This window comes from Vanessa cardui, chromosome 14 (genome assembly GCF_905220365.1).
Source record: "Vanessa cardui chromosome 14, ilVanCard2.1, whole genome shotgun sequence".
Classification (NCBI taxonomy): Eukaryota; Metazoa; Arthropoda; class Insecta; order Lepidoptera; family Nymphalidae; genus Vanessa; species Vanessa cardui.
Window position 1 is genome coordinate 14,207,189 of NC_061136.1, and position 19,159 is coordinate 14,226,347.

At 33.8% G+C, this 19,159-nt stretch overlaps 1 protein-coding gene across 1 annotated transcript in view; it reads left to right on the forward strand.

Annotated features, from left to right (window-relative positions):
* Positions 1-4,217: 4,217 nt before the first annotated feature.
* Positions 4,218-19,159, forward strand: part of LOC124535448 — a 31,354-nt gene continuing 16,412 nt past the window's right edge. The window contains exons 1-2 of the mRNA XM_047111669.1: positions 4,218-4,331; positions 12,638-12,889. Coding sequence (XP_046967625.1) covers positions 4,269-4,331; positions 12,638-12,889 — 315 coding nt within the window. The 5' untranslated portion in view covers positions 4,218-4,268. The remainder of the gene's footprint in view (positions 4,332-12,637; positions 12,890-19,159) is intronic.

Consider the following 19,159-nt stretch of genomic DNA (forward strand, 5'->3'; position numbering starts at 1 on the left):
ATGATATAATGACGCCTATGCGGACTTAATTTGTAGGGATTCCATTAGTTAGCTATCTACGCCTAACCTAGCCCAAATATCTTTCCGGAAAACAAAACATCACCGTTCAAAATATTCAAATACAACAAATTCGCAGTCAACAAGATCAAGGTGTTTTAACAACAAATTTCTATTTCCAAATAAACATCAGCGAACGGATATTGAAATAAGAAACAATTGACTAAATCAAAAACTCGATTCAACGGGAAAATATGTACGAGTCGAGCTAAATATTATGAAACGTACTTATCAACAAGCGTCGCCCACGGCGCTCGTTCCAGGAGGGTTTCTGGCAAATCATGACAGCGAATTTCACGTTCGAACACGTTTCGAAAACAAACAAGATTCTTGCGGTGATGATGAGCTGTTCGCATTCGTACTAATGCTTAAGTTTGCTTTATAACGATCAACAATATTCGCCATGCAGATTATAAGCCAATTTATCTTAACAATGACCGGAGCCATACTGTCTGATAAATTTAGTAACTAATACAACAACAACAACAACAGCCTGTAAATTCCCAATGCTGGGCTAAAGGCCTCCTCTCCCTTTTTGAGGATGAGGTATGGAACATATTCCACCACGCTGTTCCAATGCGGGTTGGTGGAATACACATGTGGCAGATATTTCTATGAAATTTTTCACATGCAGGTTTCCTCACGATGTTTTCCTACACCGCTGAGCACGAGATGAATTATAAAGACTAATTAAGCACACGAATCAGCGGTGCTTGCCTGGGTTTGAAGCCGCGATCATCGGTTAAGATGCACGCGTTCTAACCACTGGGAAATCTCGACTCACTGGGCCATCTCAACTCTAGTACCTAATATAGAAAACAAACTTTACGTCTGGGAAATGGTCTACCTGATGTACGTATTCACTAACGACCACAGACATTGGAGCTATAAGGAATATCAACCAATCGTTATCGTTCTACCTACCTACCATGGAAACTAAGATGTTATGTCTTGTTCCTGTAGTAACGCTGATTCACTGATCATTCCAACCGGCAGAATATCTCACGAGAGATGCTGGATACCCAGACAGGCAAACCCTACCACCAAGTAAAAATATATGTTCATTTACGATTTTTACGAGCAATTAATTTCAAAAAATTAAGATTTCAAAACGTACAATATACGTAATTTTGCTGTTCTAGCTTAAAAATATACTTAGTTTAGGTAGTCTAAAAGATTGAGTACATACATTTACAGGGTATATGTATAATGTGTACATATAAAGCACTTACTTTCCTGAATAGTGATCCCTAATCGTATCGCAATAAGTACAATTACAAAAAATAAAATATATTTTTATAAAAATATAAATATCTATTTGTAAGTATCTACTTGAGTATTTATATTTTATTATTAATGAGAATTACGCAGAACACTTAAAACGAAGTACTTTTGTAATCCTAACAATTACTTCCGCATTTGAAATGGTAACAAGCGATAATCAGACAAAGTAGATAAGATGCAGGTACTTTTAAATTGTATGAACATGTATGACCCTGAGGGTGAAACCAAGTCGTCCGCCGTGACGGCAGACGGTATGCGCTCCCTGATACCGTCGTGACTTCTTGTCCCTCTCAGACTCTACGTTGCTTTATATTTAATAATATTAAAATAAATGCTTAGTTTACTAACTTATATATTCTATATATCTTATGTTTAACTCATGATTTAGAGTTGTTGTATTCTTTCATTATAATAACATGCAATTCGATCAGTCACATCTGCCTGTGCGATGTTTTACTAACTAAATTTTAATGTTGTCTTAAATTTTCGCGATTATTACACATTGAAATAAAACTAGTTATAACGGATTTTAATCGCGTATATTAATTATTTTGGACATCCCGACGTTTCGAGCACTTTACAGCGTTCGTGGTCACGGGTAGGTACTAAGGTAGCATTTGTCTTTTGAAGAACAAAAGAAATATTATTTACAACTACCGCCAACTATTACTCAATTGGTATCTTGAGTAACGTTCCGGTTGCACGCAGAAGGCACTGACTGTATCTTTAGGTCTTGCAGTCTGTTGGATTTGGGATTTTAAATTTTTAATAAGTGGATCCCAGGTGTTAGAAAGTCTCCAACCATCTTCTCTATTGAAGTTCGCGTATCATTCTAGCAATGAATCTGTGTTCTCTAGCGAGGATCTGTGGTTTATCAAATCGAATAAAATGTTAAGGTTTATCCAGAGCATGTTGACAGACTGCAGACTTTGAAGAACGCCTATTTTTGACATCTCGTATATGTTCCTTGACCCTGGTAACGATATGATAAAAGTCCAATAACCGGTCCAACCGGGAGTTTGAACCCAAGACCTCGGAAATTGCAGTATTAAAATCATAGTCATAACCAGTAAGGCATGTTATGTTAATGTACAAATAAATCAATGATCACTTTTGCGGTGAAATCTTAAAACCTTGCTACAGAGTAATTCATACCAACTTATTTAAACGCTAAAATTCCACATGAAATCGTCTTAAATACTTGGCTGAGATAAATGTAATTCTATATAATTTTTAATGGGTGGTAGGGCTTTGTGCAAGCCCGTCTGGGTAGGTACCATCCACTCATCAGTAATTCTACCGCCAAATAACAGTACTCAGTATTATTGTGTTCCGGTTTGAAGGGTGAGTGAGCCAGTATAACTACAGGCACCAGAGACATTAAATCTCAGTTCCCAAGGTTGATGGCAAATTAACGATGTAAGGAATAGTTAATATTTCTTACAACGTCATTCATTGTCTATGGGTGATGGTGACCACTTACCATCAGGTGGCCCCTATGCACGTCCGCCAACCTACACCATAAAAAAAGAAACTATACTACTACTATAACTATGTACAAATAAACCCAGGAATTAAATATAATACATGAGTATTGAAAAGGGTATGTATTTGTTTTATAAATCATATGAAATTAAATCAATTTTATTCAAGTAAACTTCACAATGAAACCTTTTTGAATCGTCAATAATTAAATACTACCACCGTTTCAGAAATCAGCTTAGTTGCTCATTTCATAAGGCAAGAAACTATCTTAGTTGCTCATTTCATACAAACATATTTACAATGCTGTTATTTACAGTAATTAGTGTCCTATGATAGAACCCGGGCCTGACAAAGAAGTACTCTTTTAATGATCTGTTTATTAATTTAGTCTTAATATAGATTTAATATAAAGTTGCATGGCTTAGGAAAGAATAATGAACTATTTTTACCCAATTAAAGCTTCTGATATTGCTTTATTTACAAGCCCCAATTTTAATGGACAATTATTATATTCTTGTGAATTTTTTAGTGTTTCTAGTAAGAGGTTTAAAGGACTGGCAACGTCAAAAAATATAATATGCATATTTATGACAACATATTCAATGTGAATTCTGTAAATTATAAATTAATGTGTTTTGTGACATGTAAGTAGGCATATGTCAGCTCGTTTGTCTAGAGGTTCAAATCCCGAGTCGGGTAAAAACATCGATTTTTTTTAAATATATATATATAAGATTTTTTTTAATATTCTTCTTTTATTAGGAAGAGACAGTTAATCAACAATTAAGATACTGTTTAAGAAGAGAAACGACATTTAATTTTGTTATTTACAATGTCTGTTCCTAAATTACCAGATTCTTTACTTTTCTAAGATTGTTTGTAGATTAATATTTTACATGTCTTTTTTTTTGTTTATGATATAGGTGGCAAACGAGCAGGAGGCTCACCTGATGGAAAGTGACTACCACCGCCCATGGACATTTGCAACACCAGGGGGCTTGCAGGTGCGTTGCCGGCCTTTAAGAAAGGAGTACGCTCTTTTCTTGAAGGTTCCCATGTCGTATCGGTTCGAAAAATTCAGGTCTAACAAAATTCAGGTGTCACGTCAATGCGCGTTCGATGACGTTTGATGGACCTAATTCAAATTAAAGAAAATACCTTTTTTCTTAATACATATGTATAGACTGCCTAATGTTTATAGTTGAGCAGCATGTATTATGAATTGCATAGATATCATCATATTGAAATACTCGTTTCGAAATCGGTAAAGCAGAGTATTACGGGGATTGATATATTTCGATATGCATATATATTATATAAGTGACGTATCAGGACATAGTCATAGGGCCGTATATAGGACTATCTCCACAACAGCGCGCTATATTTACGCACTGTGTACGAGCGAGGTGCAAGCGTGCAGTAGTGCACCGCGCGCATGCAAAATGGTAGCGCGTTTCGCGTTCGTCGCGCTCTGCGTCTGCGCAACTTTGGCGCGCGCCGCGCAGGTCAGTTTAAAGTGATTTCAATTCATTAAATAATTAAGCTAATTTCGATAATTAAAAAAAATACGTTTTCTTACATATAACAAAAATAGTGATTTGATATTTTTTTTTTCTTTTCGTCACTGGATGATTGTTAAATTTCGGTAACGTATGCTAAAATAATTTAAAAATATATAAATTCGTTTAGTATTTCTTTTGTAAATCAGCATTGCATAATTAATATTTTTAGTGCTATATAAATTGACGTTCGATTCAAATATTATAACTGAATTTAATCCCTTGCTCAATGTATATTTCTTAATTAATATTCCATGAAAAACAAATATAAGCTTATTAAAAAATAAACAAACAAATTGATAAGTAATTAAAATAATATGTTTTATATTAATATTCTATTCTATCTAAACACTTTTTTAATCTATTATGAATATGCTATTTTTAATTATATACATACCTCTATATTTTACTAAGTTAAGAATAAAAATATTTTACTCTTAACTTAGTAAAATTCAAGAATCAATAGGCAACTAATGTGCTGTCAAAATATAAGATTATACAATTCCGAATGTAAGAGGATACATCCAATGAGTATTTACTCGTGTTCAGTACCACCCAGATCTTATCAAATAAGTACCTGCATAGACGAAACAAATTATTCTCAACAAACGGGAATCAAACCGTTAGCATACTTAGCCTAGTGAAACTCATTGCCTATTTATAGTTTGAAAACGTGTTTAGTTCATAATGTAATTACTATTTAAAATCAATTAATAATAATAATATTAGAATCATTTCTGTTTGAAAATAGAAATGAACCTTATTCGAGAAAGTTTCGAAGGATTTAATTAATGAATTTGATTAAATAAAAGTGTAGTCTTTGAAATATAAACTCCGTGAAATCTAGGAGAAACTCTTTTAAGGCATGGATAGAACGTAACGCCTTTGTACATAATCTCTTGCCTTATTTATAAATATTTATATAATTTAATTTTCTCTAAAGTAAAGAGTATTTGTAGTGTATTGTTTATTTTTGTATTTTTTAAGGATGCGCTATATCGGTGTAGTAAAGTTCTTAAATTTTTTGTCTGTTATAAAGATCAAAATCTATTTTATCGAATAGGTAAATAAGAATAATTGAATTGTCAAAATACAGATTTCATTGAATGAAACATTCGAAAGAAGTTTGATTCAAACGAGATTATCCGACTACGAAACCAGTAGTTATTATTTTTTGATAATAATCTATATTATTTTTTATTAGTATTATTATTTTTTTAATATTATAAATGTGAAAGTTACTCTATCTGTCTGTCTGTCTGTCTGACGTTCTTTCACTACCAACTGAATTTAATGAAATTTGTTATGAAGCAAACTTGTACTCCAAGATAGGACATAGGCTACTCTTTTTAGCTAAGACATGAACACATAGTAAGCATATTATATTAGAAATATATCCAAAAATAGATGTCGTCTAGGTTATAATTTACAGCGTAATTGACAATATTAAACGTAAAACAAACCAGCGGCGGTTATGTGGTTCACTTGTCACACCGTGGCATTGGGCGCTGGTCTCAGGTTACACAACCTCCCGTGAGGATCCGTTAACTAACATACTGATAACGATTTTAGTGCCACAATCATTCTCAAACTTATATTCACACTTGGCTCTACGTTACTGAGTAATTATAACAATTATAGTATAAATTATAATGTAAAGTATTTTTTTTATTTATTTATTATAGAGTTACTTTTACATTTATAATATTAATATATATTAAGTCTAAAAACGTATTGAACTTAAATCAAGAGCAAACACAAATCACTGCATCTTTTATCCGTAATATATTCATATTTTAGATATTTTTTGAGCTAGAGTAATTACAGGAAGTAATCATCTTAAATGACGCGATCAGTAACATGTTCAGATGATCTGTGAATATGGAACAAAAATGACAAATGACTGAAGCTTTGACCTAAAGTCATCGTATTACTGGCTTTTAAGGTAAACGAGCAGGAGGCTCACCTGGTGGAAAGTGGTTTCCAGAGTCTACTGCGAGAGCGGGGTGCTTACCTATGCGTTAGCGTTGTGTTGGTTTATTTCGGAACTCTAGTACTACATAAAATCAAAATCAAAGTATACTTTATTCAACCGAGAAGAACCGGCAAGAAACTCAGTAGTTACTCTTTTTCAACATTTAAAAAAATACAGTCATGCTAGTTAATACAATTATTAAATTAATATATCCTGCCTATATTTCGTTATTTTCTACTGGGCATAGATACATATATACTGTAATATAGTAAGCTGTAGTAGTATGTACAAAGGTGTATAATTTGGTGTTTATGGCGTTTTGAGGCAAGCGATTTACCAAAAAAAATGTCAGACCAAAAATAATATAAGATTAAAACTTAAGTTAGAAATAGCAGTTGCAATCAACTCTTACAAATAAAACAATCATATTAATTAAAATATTTTTTATATTCTTACTATACCCACCAACATACCGAAGGCAGGCCATATAGGCTGTCGTAATGTTGCAAATTAGATAATCGAACTAAATCGAAATAAATCGAAAATGGGTCGAATAAAATCTAAAAACTGTGTATTGATATCACCCTTTAAATGAGATCGTTTAACTTTCATCGGTTTATTTAGGGCAGCTATTTTACTTTATTTCAGTAATATAATATTTTTAGAAAAAAAAACAACTTCAATTTAAAACGAATGACAAAATCCAAAAAACACATCATAAATACAATAAAAGTAATCGGTGTCGGTAACCATTCTCTTTTTGAAGTATTTTACAATGGAGGAAGTAACAAATAAACAACGTATAATTTTCCCGATTCTAGGTAGACGCTCTCCTATTATGACGAAGATTGATTAGTCCCACCAATTCTCAATCTTCTATTAAATCCTCAAAAGGAAAAGACTTGGAGCTCATCCAGTGCAGATTTCCTCAGAGTGCATAAAAATTCAGTACTACTCCAATTTCGAACCAGCAACCTTCGACCTAGATTCACGTGAACCATTGAGCAATTTTGGCTTATCTTGAATTAAAAGTAAACGTATTGTCGTCTTTGGCCAATGTCGTCGGTCAAGTCTATTTACCTGCTGTCAATCTCGATACGATTTGACGCGATCTTTTGGCGAGATGATCAGACGGATGTATAAATACGACGTGCCGTCTGGTTACGATCACGTGTTTCGATCGCAAGGCTGAGATGTAATTATGTATTGTGACGTTATTTACATACACGTAAACGAGATACACAATCAATGTCGCGAGCTAACACATGTCGCACGAAACGACATTCGAATAACGACAAACAAACAACAACTACATCCTGTAAATTCTCACTGCTGGGCTAAAGGCAGGAGGCCTTCCTTTGAGGAGAAGTTTTGGAACATATTCCACCACGCTGTTTCAATGCGGGGTGGAATGGAACACATGTGGCAGAATTTCTATGAAATTTGTCACATGCAGGTTTCCTCACGATGTATTCCTTCATCGCTGAGCACGAGATGAATTATAAAGACAAATTAAGCACATGAATCAGCGGTGCCTGGCTTTGAACCCGCAATCAACGGGTAAGATGCAAGCGTTCTTACCACTGGGCCATCTCGACTCTACACTCACATCACAATAAACAACGAATATTTACTAACATTATAAATGTGAAAGTAACTCTGTCTGTTTGTCGCTCTTTCACGACCAAACCAATGAACCGAATTTGATGAAATTTTATGTGAAGCAAACTTGAACTCCAAGGCAGGACAAATTCATAAAGACACATTGAACACTAAAAACTATTCTTTATCAATGTATTTTTATGTATAGAGCAACACTATTAAATTTAACTGTATAGTTTATTTGAAAAATTAAGCAATTTTTTATGCATCATCAATGCAATAGATTTTTTAAAATCTCGATAAATGCTTTTACTATAATTCATTGGAAAGTTATGTATATGTTTCTGATTAATTCTGCCCTTAAAATTGTCACTGTGACCGAAAACGGTCAACATATTAGGGGTTGACGCATTTCCTCCATTCATCTGTTCATACCGTCAGCTGTTACCCCCCACTCCCACTCTTTTCCTCACAGTGCATTACTGACCGCATCATTACATAATAAAATAACGTTAACAAATGTGAGGATTACCGTAATACATGTAATATTTGTATGTAAACAAGGTCGTCACTCGTTGTATGTCTGTACGTCAAATGCGTCCGGTTTGGCATTCATTACATTATCCGTTAATAAGGCTCCTGACGCACTAGCGAATATATATTGTACTGTACAATTGTGTTATTTTATACGAAACTTAATTATTATTAATCTAATTAGCTATGCCTGTGAAACCGTGCGTGTTTGAAGTTACCAAAAAGTTATTTTTGTAGCCTAAGTTACTCCTTATAATATCCGCTTTCTACCAGTGAAAGTCCTGTCAAAATCGGTCCAGCTATAACAGAGATTAGCCAGACCAAACAGACGGTTAAAAATTAAAAAAAAATATTATTTTGGCATCAGTATCGTGTGTACATACATTTCTATTATTTTTGCTAAATTTAAATTTATTTTAATATTACAAACGGACACTCCAATTTTATTATATATATAGATTCATTTGCATTGGCATCATTTCACTTTACGTGATATAGTCAAACGTTGTGACCGTTACATTTTATTCTAATTGCGCCTAAAGATTGATTATGTAATTTGTTGAGGTCTGAAGTCATTGTTAATTATAATAATGTTTATAATATTAGGCAAGTTCAAGATGGCTCAATGGTTAAAACGTGTGCATATCTTACCCGTTGATTGCGGGTTCAAACTCTGGCAAGTTACACTGATTTTCCATGTGTTTAATTTGTGTTTATTACTTATCTGGTCCTCAGCGGTAAAGAAATCGTGAGAAAACTTACAAACAATCCACCATGCAAGCACCCTTCTGGGTTAAGGGATAAGGCCTCCTCTTCCATTAAGGAGACGGTTTGGAACATATGCCATAACGCTGTTCCAATGCGGGTTGATGGAATGCGCATGTGGCAGAATTTCGTTGAAATTAGTCACTTGCAGGTTTCCTCATGATGTTTTCCTTCACCGTCGAGCACTAGATAAATTATAATCACAAATTAAGCACATGTATATATATAGTGGTGCTTGCCTGTATCTGAACCCGCAATCATCGGTTAAGATGCAAGCGTTCTAACCACTGGGCCATCGCAGCTCTTCTGGGCCATCTCAATTCTTAAAAATATATTATATTTAATATTTTAATAAATTATTTTCGCGTTAGTCGCACACCAGTGTGAATAATCCTTAGTATTTACAATTAGCATAAAATATAATTTCGTTGTCACGGAAACAGACTCGTCTCAAGTGCAACAAGCGTCGGTGCAAGCAATGCCTGACGATATCCTCCATCCATGAGAGATCATTAGGAACCTTTTGGGTCAATAATAGCCATCATTGGCGCCCACCAACGCTCGTCGTCTGGGTTTTTTGCTCAGGCTGCGCTCTTAATATACGGTACATTATTAGTTATTAATCGCAAATAGCCATGTTTTAGTCGATACTGTTTTATTCGTGGAGTTAGTTTGTTATTGTTTTGTTTATATGTTAATAATTAAAATTACTCGAAACAAACTTTCGCATTAATATTATTAAGATTGTTAGTTAGTTTGATTGAAAAAAATTACAAATTCACAAAATATGCAAATTATCGCTATTTTTTATATTATTTTTAAATATATTTTCGGTCGATTTTGTCGTTTGTATGTTAAACTGTGTTAAAGGATTACGATACATTTAAATACAAATCATAACATATCTAAAACTGAAATGTATATCAAATAACATATACATATGTATATTTATATACCACCAGGTAACAAGTAAATAAACTCATAAACATATTGATAAATATTTATTCCTAGGCAACACTCTATTCTCACCAATATAAGCATATTTTAATGAACACGATAATGCATAACAATAATAAAACGAGCATGCGATATTAATCCCAATGTTACTTGTAATAAGTACGAAAACAGCGTGGTACGATTGTAGTTTTGTTTGCTTCTCGAGTACATCTCCGTATGAATGGTATGCGCAAACAATGTTAAGATAACAAAAACGCGCCCTTGAACTACATATCATCATTTTAATATAGTTGAAGATTCTTATATTATATTTTTTTTCATATTTTGTCATAAAAAAGTTATCATCAAAAGTAATTTTGTATAAAATAAGGATTATCTTCAATGTTTATGAAGGAGACTTAAGTACATATGGATCACCAGATGTAAGAGGTCACCATCAACAGTGGTACTGTGGTGATAGCCGGAACACCTCGCCGGCGCTGACAATGATCAAATATCGAAAGAGGTCTTACAGGGAATAGTCCAATAGTTTTAAAAGGTCATGCCATAACCTTCTACGAATTAATTATTTTTCTCGGAAATCGTAATCGAATCCGATATATTTTTTTAATGTATAGTTTATTGCAATCGCAGAAGGAATGCAGATAAACAAACTTTTACGTATGCCATGCGATTTTCTAATAGCTCGGCTATATTGCACAACTAACAGTTCTTAACTAATAATACAAAACTGATCCACTTATAGTACGACACAAATTAGGTGTAGCATCGGAAAATGCAATGGAATGAAAATAAAACCGATTACTGCCGATATACACAACCAATAGAAATAGCTCCCTATCGCGTCGTTCGACGCTATTCGTCGCTATAGATTAACGCGTCAGAGAAAGCAAGTGCATGTAAAACGACGCGTCAAATTGACAAATACATTAGGTCATATGATATTACAAGTTATTACGTTTGTGCAAGATCATATTCGCATGAGAAATAAATATTGATAATTTGGGATAGCGTACTCAATTCGGATGTGATCGGTTTTACGAATTTTGTCGATGCTACATCTAAATTGCGTCGTACTATAACTACTTATCTCCACTTGAATTTGACTTCCACAGTTTTGATAATCCATAGTAAATATACCTCGCGACCAATGTCAATATCATGTAAATTCTATCAAATGTCAAATTTTTAGCGTTGTATTCCACACCATAATTTTATTTTGCATAGTGTTTACCTCTTGACTTCCAGGCAGGATACATTACATACGTATATTGCATTTAACTAATATGATTGTGTATGTGTTGTATTTTTTTAAATGTTGAAAAAGAGTAACTACTGATTTTATTGCCGGTTCTTCTCGGCAGAATCTAGCTTCCGAACCGGTGGTTGCTTCAATTAATTGTTAAATGACGATTCAAAAGTGCTTGTAAAAGCCCACTTGAATAAAGTTTATTTTGATTCTGTTAATCTTGAAGAGTATTGATGAAATTGTTCTTTAAGGTTCTATTTGTTTTTCTGTGATGCATTTAAAGATGCAGACGATCTCATACAAAAAAATTCCTCCCGGTTAGTCTTTTATTATTTGACGTCAATTCAACTAACAATTCTAGACTAAAAATAAAAAAATCACGCAACAAAATTCTAAAATAGCGTTAAATTTTTTTTGCAAACGCGAGTTATAACGATGTTATAAAATATTTCATTACATCATTCAGTGTCAAGTCCGGCCAAGGTTCAAGTCGTGGTTCAGAAATAACCCGATCCGCGATCACGGCTGCTATTTTAACTGACAGTAATGGCACGCTTCGGTGTCATAATAATTTCAGAGACGTAACAATTAATGCATTTTTAGGAGTTGAAATCTTATTGACATTTCAAAGATTTAATTGGTAATATATTTTAGTGGAAGAGTCGAGTCCTGGGTCGAAATTCAAACCTTAAAAGTCCGAAAAACATAAGTTATCAGATCCCAATAGTTGGGGGCGCATTATCGGTAAACTCATATGATCTCCTTCCTATTTCAGACAGTAGCTTCTTTTTGCGAACGATGTCTTACTATCTGGAAGCCTGTTTGCTAGTCTGCCTCGATATGCAAAATAAATAAATTTCGTGACTTCTTATATACCCTCTATAGTATATGATGATATACCATGATAATTAAGACTATTGCTAATTTAACAAAGGACCTATAAATTTATTTGAATAAAACTGTTATTAAAATCTAAAATTATTTTACTAATAACTATCGATAAGAGATATTTATAAAATCATTTATCACATTATTTGGTTTATATCTTATAATCATAACGTCACCTAAGACGTTTTATATTATATAGAAACAATTCTTAGATATAAATCAAATCAATAACTTTTGTTAACATTAGCCACAACTAAGATTGATAAAGAAATATATTTCCAGCCGGCCGCACGAATCCTTATCGACAATTCAGGATATCGTAGAACTACATTTCGACCACGAAGGATTGATATTGAGAGGAAGACTACCACAGAGTTGGTTGAAGACCTTCGAAACACCAAGTCTGACGCGCTGCTTTTATACACAGAATACACAGCTGATGCTGCTGCTGATCTGAATGAATTCCTTAAGAACATCTCCTCGCTAACTCAAGACACGATCAAGAATATGGAAAACAGGGTCCTGGATAGAGCTGTGAGTATTACTATCAAATTATAATATTATATTTCCCTGTCTGATTGATTTATTTAACAGAAAATATCAATTAAAACAAGAATTACTAATGGTAATATTAAATATAAATTTCTCTAGAAAATAAAGAAAGCAAAAATGCTATAAAGATTGCCAAAATATGAAACGGTCGCTCAAAACATTTCTCTAACAAAATATGTCTCGAGGTGAGAAATTGGCAATGTCAACAACTTGCTGATCGTCACTTTAGTAAGTCTGAATTAAAACAGAGATTTGTCAGTAATTTAATTTTTCATCCCACAATAGCTTTTGTGGAATTTTTTTATCAAATATACGAAAAAAAGTTTTAACTAGTTTTTTAAATAGTGACACCATTATACGCTGACCCTTAGCGAAGCTTATCATGCTATTATCCTATTTCAGTAATCTCAGCTAGAGATAGGTAAGACAATTTGAAACTAATCACGAGAACTATAATGACTGATTAGTTCTACCTTTGATCGATCGTAAATCTTCCAGATCCAGCTTTTACTGTAAACTATAACGCAGTGCAGAACTGTCATTGACTACGTTTAAACAGACCTTGACTCAGTTGGATTACTCTCGCGATTATCCAAATGGACTTCAAATTAGATATTGGCTCCTGAACGCGTTTCGGTTGACGTCCATTTTAACTAAATGTATGTTATGTTAATATTTTAATGTTAGCTTGTCAATTTTGAGATTATTGCTTCCGTTTGTACAAACAACAGCTCGTAAATGTTATAGTGCTGAACTGAGAATCCTCCTTCAGCTGAGAACAAACATTATCTACTATGTTATTTTATTGTCTGAATCATTCTCTTCTATTGCTGCGATTCCAACGAGGTCACAATTTTGGAGCAATTTTTCAAATTTTCTCTAGACAAGGATATCCCAATATGCTGTCCTAAAACGGGGTATTACATATGTTGTATAATTTCGTTTTTAAACGTAAAAATTAAAATATGAATATAGCAATAGTTGTGTAGGAATTTCATAAGCAAGTGTAGATAAAAAATATTATGTAAATAAACATATTTAGGCCAATTTAAATGTGTTGATATGTAGGCCGGTCTAGTGAAACTTACGAGATAAATTACCACTAATTCCACAAAAATAAGTAAAATAAAAATCTTGGTTGACCGCTTTCTGAGGAGTCATAAGAGCCTTATGTGTTCTCGAAAATTAAGTAGAATGAACTGCAGTACATGCACTTTATGAGAGATAACTCTTGACCCAACCGACTCACAGAAAATGAAACACAACAAAAAATCCCATAGATCGATTGTCCTGATGAGTTGGTTTGTAATCAACATGCTTGGTTAAAACCTGCGTATTCCAACCATGTGATATATCTCGAGTCGCATTTAACAAATAATACAACTTCAAACATCGCTGTCAAGTTTTATCTCTCTAGCGATAGCATAAGTGGCATACCCCCTCCCTTCTTTCTAAAATACCACGCGATACTGTGGGCGCATCCATAATAGATCAGATCAGCTTTCAAAGGAATCCGTATCAGAAACACTAGGAATGCTATTAGTTAGATGTAGGTCGGGAACATTCCGACGTGAAGGATTCCGATGCGCACGCGCACGAAGAACAGCTGCTCACTGTTGAATTAATGAATAAAATCTACATCGAATCATCTCGGAACAACTGCTTGATCATTATAATGATACGTGAAGGGACTGTAATGTTATTTTAGGGTTCAAGAAACGTGGAACACCCTTGGTTCCGATGACTGAGGTGTCTATTTACGTTAATTTGTAATTCGTTTGAAGGTATCCTACGTTATTGGTAGGTTTGATTTTAAAGAGATGAAAAACAGTAAAGCATCTAGTTATCTTTTAACCATAAACGATTTGTTAGTAAGTAGTAGAAACATCCTGTTAATTTCCCATCGCTGGGCTAAGGGTTACTCTCCCTTTTATCAGAAGATTTGGATAATATTTCACCACGCTGATGCAGGTTGGTGGATTCTCATGTAGCAGAATTTCGTTTAAATTAGCACACGCGGGTTTCCTCACGATATTTTTCTTTAACGTTTAAAAATTCAGTGGTGCTAGCCTGGGATTGAACCCGGAAGCATCGGTTAAGATGTACGCACTCTAACCGATAGGGCCATCTCAGCTTACCGAATTGTTAGCAAACTTTTTTACCAGATGATTGTCAAGTAAGAATCACTTGAAATGCGGTGTTTATTTTGAAGTGTGAGTAAATCAAGTGATGAGAGCCAGAAGTCACATAACAACATTATATTATCGCATTTGGGAACGCGATTCGTAATAATAACATAATATGTGATTTTATTCGAAGACATATACTATTATCAAATGACCCTTTGCCCTAAAATCGATCCTAATTTGAATTGTTATCGAGGTCACTGTGGAATGGGGATTATTACGTGCCATCGTAAAATTTGCGAATAAATTACAAGGATACGATGTTTCGTTCATCAACAAACAAGATGATCTGGATGATATTGCAATAATTGAGAAAATTAAACCTTATTCTGACACAGTATAAAACAAAGTCGCTTAAATTTTGTCTGTCCCTATGTGCGTTTAGAACATTAAAAATTACACAACGGATTTTGATGCAGTTTTTTTTTAATAGATCGAACAGGAAGGTTGTTTTTATATAATATATGAAAAATATAGTATAGTTTCACTGATAACTTTGGAAGTTTCGAATGTGATTTCGAAAATGAATACATTATTTGCGCTTATATAGCAAACGCTGACTAAACCTGATCTATTAATATTACAGCGCCCGTGTGAAGCCGTGGCGTTGATAAGATAAATCATTTATAGGACATACAATCCCGATCCCGTCTTAGTATATTAAAACAAGTATGAGAATCGATAGAAGGAACCTACAACTGAAACACCAAGTATAGGTTTGTATGACATACTTCGAATTATTTGTTTTATAATAGGAATGTGTGTTCATGCTAAGCATTAAAGTTTACCAAGATTTTCATGAACAAACGATATAAAATTAGCTTCTCTATAAAATAAGTGATGCCTTCTTATGCTATCCTTATTAGCTGCCTAGTGGTAAGTGGTCACCACCGCCCATAAAACACTTTAAGAAATATTCATCTCTTATATAAGTTATGAGTCCAGTATAGACAATTTATTAACATAAGAATTAACAACATTAAATGCTTAAATATATATATACAAATATGAACTAAAACTAGTTACTGTATAAATCTTGACCGCGTGGAATGGTGGCAAGAATGCTAGCAGCATTTCCCCGTTGAATCGCAATTCCGATCCTCTGGGCAAAAAACGAACCAGCCCTCCTGTCACCAGTGGAGGCAATGAGGCGAGGTGTTATACTTTTGATGAAGCTTTTTGCACCACTACTCCAAGGGCCAAGCGTTTCAACAGTTATGAGTCGATTATACAAATCCAGATTCTTGCACATAGCCCTATCACCAAGTACTTGTACCCGTCAATCATAAAACCTTTTCCCGATGTGAATAGGGCCTTACATTCTATTGGAAATTGATTGACAATGACAGCAAAGCCAGGTAGCAACTATCTCAATCATCAACGGACGTATTTATAGTAATGACATAATTACTTTCAATTGATACTCATTATCTGACACATCTTTCTTTGGCTCTCATCTATAACTGTATATAATGATTTATTTACATGTCGCATATAACACACTGACTCATATGTGACAATAAATTTTACTTATTACAATACCAATATATTGAACAAAATACTAGCGATTTACTAGTTATGTTAAGGCGATATTAATTCGCTATTGAGTTTAGAGTCAGTTTCGCAAACAGATTGAGCTGAAGTCTTGATGCTGGCAGGGGAATATACAACGTAGTTTTATAATTAAAGAAAATGTTCACTAGACATATTTGTTACTAGTTGTCGCCCGCTGCTTGATCGCGTTTTAGGTTTTGGTTGTCATTTATTAGGCAAAAAAGTAACCTATCGGTATAATTTCTTGAAGTTGATTGTAGTTAAGTTTATACCTGGCTTGTTATAGAGGAATAAAGTTAGTTGTCAATGACGTGATGTCTTCAATTTACGACAGAGTTTAAATTTGATTTTTAATAAATTTCATTAAATTCGGTCCGTGGTTTTTATAGTGAAAGAGCGACAGACAGACAGAATTACTTTCAGATTTATAATATTATTATATATTTTGATAATGTTTGTTGTTACCTCTCATAAGACGCCAAATCGATCACGACTAACGAAACGTGCATTCCCTTTCCGAGAATGTAAGCTGTGAAAGTCCTCGGATTACTATTAAGAAATTATCGACTGAAAAAACTCAGAAATAATGTTTTTAATGACCCCCCACGGGGTTGGAATCCAGGCTTACTGGATCTGCGTCCATTTGAACAGCAGTTACATATTGTATCTGATATGTATAAAACTCTCGCTTGGAAAACGGACGTACTGACAAACACATTTATCTTGATATACACAATAAAATTGGAGTGTCCGTTTGTAATATTAAAATAAACGCTTTTTATTTAATGCCTTATCTGTTTGTTCCGGCTAATCTCAAGAATAGCTAGGTGGATTTTAAGGGGACTTTTACTTGCAGATAGCATTTGCAATAAAGAGTAACTTGGGCTGCTTTTATTTTGCTTCTATATTCAAATTAATTAAAAAGTTACGCTGCAATGTCCAAATACTATCCAGTAGGTACTCCGCGCAAACCTCGCCGTCACATCGGGTGCCTATCAACGACTTAATAACACAAATGCTATCTAACAAAGCATTAATAAGTTATAGAAAAATCTGCTAAGTGATTATTAAAGTTTTTTGTAAAAATGAACGCGCTCGAAGTCGCGGGCACAGCTACATTAGACACTTCTAAAATTATCAGTTAACAATGTCTATGTATTATATACAAAAACCTACCTCTCGAAACTAATAAAAAAAAACGAATCAAAACCTTTGACGATCCAAGTATACATAGAGACAGACTGAGGTGACCGTCTTTGTTTTATACTATGTGTTGATATTTTTCATTTAAATCAGTAACGGACGCTGTGCCAACGTTGTCCGGATATTAACTATTTTAAGCATATTAATGATGAATTCATTACAACATTAATAGATCATTATTATTTGTTTTCTGAAATAATGATTATGTCATGTACGGTCGCGTGAGCATGTAATAATGACACACGTCACTGCTTATATATAAATCTTTTAGCACGTGTATTTAGATGAACTCTTCCTTAACGGTTGGACTGATTTCGGTAGATATTTTTCTCTATGTTTGGATCATAGGAGTCTTAGAGTGGGCTCGGCAGGTGGCGCTGCGGTTGAGAGATAAATAAAATGATTGTTTTTTTGTATTTTATCTTGATACGTAAATTCTTATACTATTTATGTAAACTGACGACGCCTATTCGCACGTATAACATCTTTTTTTTTACACATCCATAGCGCCGCTATCTATCCTGCCGGTAACTTTTTTTCGCACTTGAAAACTATAAATCGTAAGTAACAATTTGGTATATTGTTATCAAGGATCCTTTATTTTTCTGCACATCTACGACTGACTGACTGACTATATTTTAATCAAAACAATCACTATTGTTGTTGGCTGTTGAGTTGTTGAGAAAAAGCCAAACCCGTGCACTTCCTTGGAAATATTGTTAAAGGCCATCATTACCTCTCCGGCTTCGCACGGGTACTATATATGTATGTAATTTGGTCATAATATAACGATATTATGACAAAATTACGTAAAATCAATATAAATTTTGACCTATGTGTTACTCTGATATATAAATTATATTACTGTAAAATTTCATCCAAATCCGTTCTGTAGTTTATTCGTGAAAGAATAACAAACACACGTATAACCTCACAAACTTTCGCATTTATAATATTAGTAGGAAGTATAAAATAACACATGCTATCATTTCAAATGAAAACATTTTATAACACGAATAATAAAAGCCCGAGTAAAGCTTTTACTGGGAGCCGAAGGTATAACAATTCGTGAAAATGACATCAGATGGCGCTGACTCGAAACACCGAATTCCTGAATCGCGATGGCTAGATTTTCCCGACTGAAATGTCCTTACGCGGCTTTCCCGTGAAAATGTGATCTCTTACCTGAAATAAACTGAAGTGAAATCACTCCTGTGATTTTACAATTTTTGTAGCCTTGTACTTTATACAAGGTCAATATATCCAATATAGGCAGTAGGCACAAATCTGATGCATGTTACTATTAAAT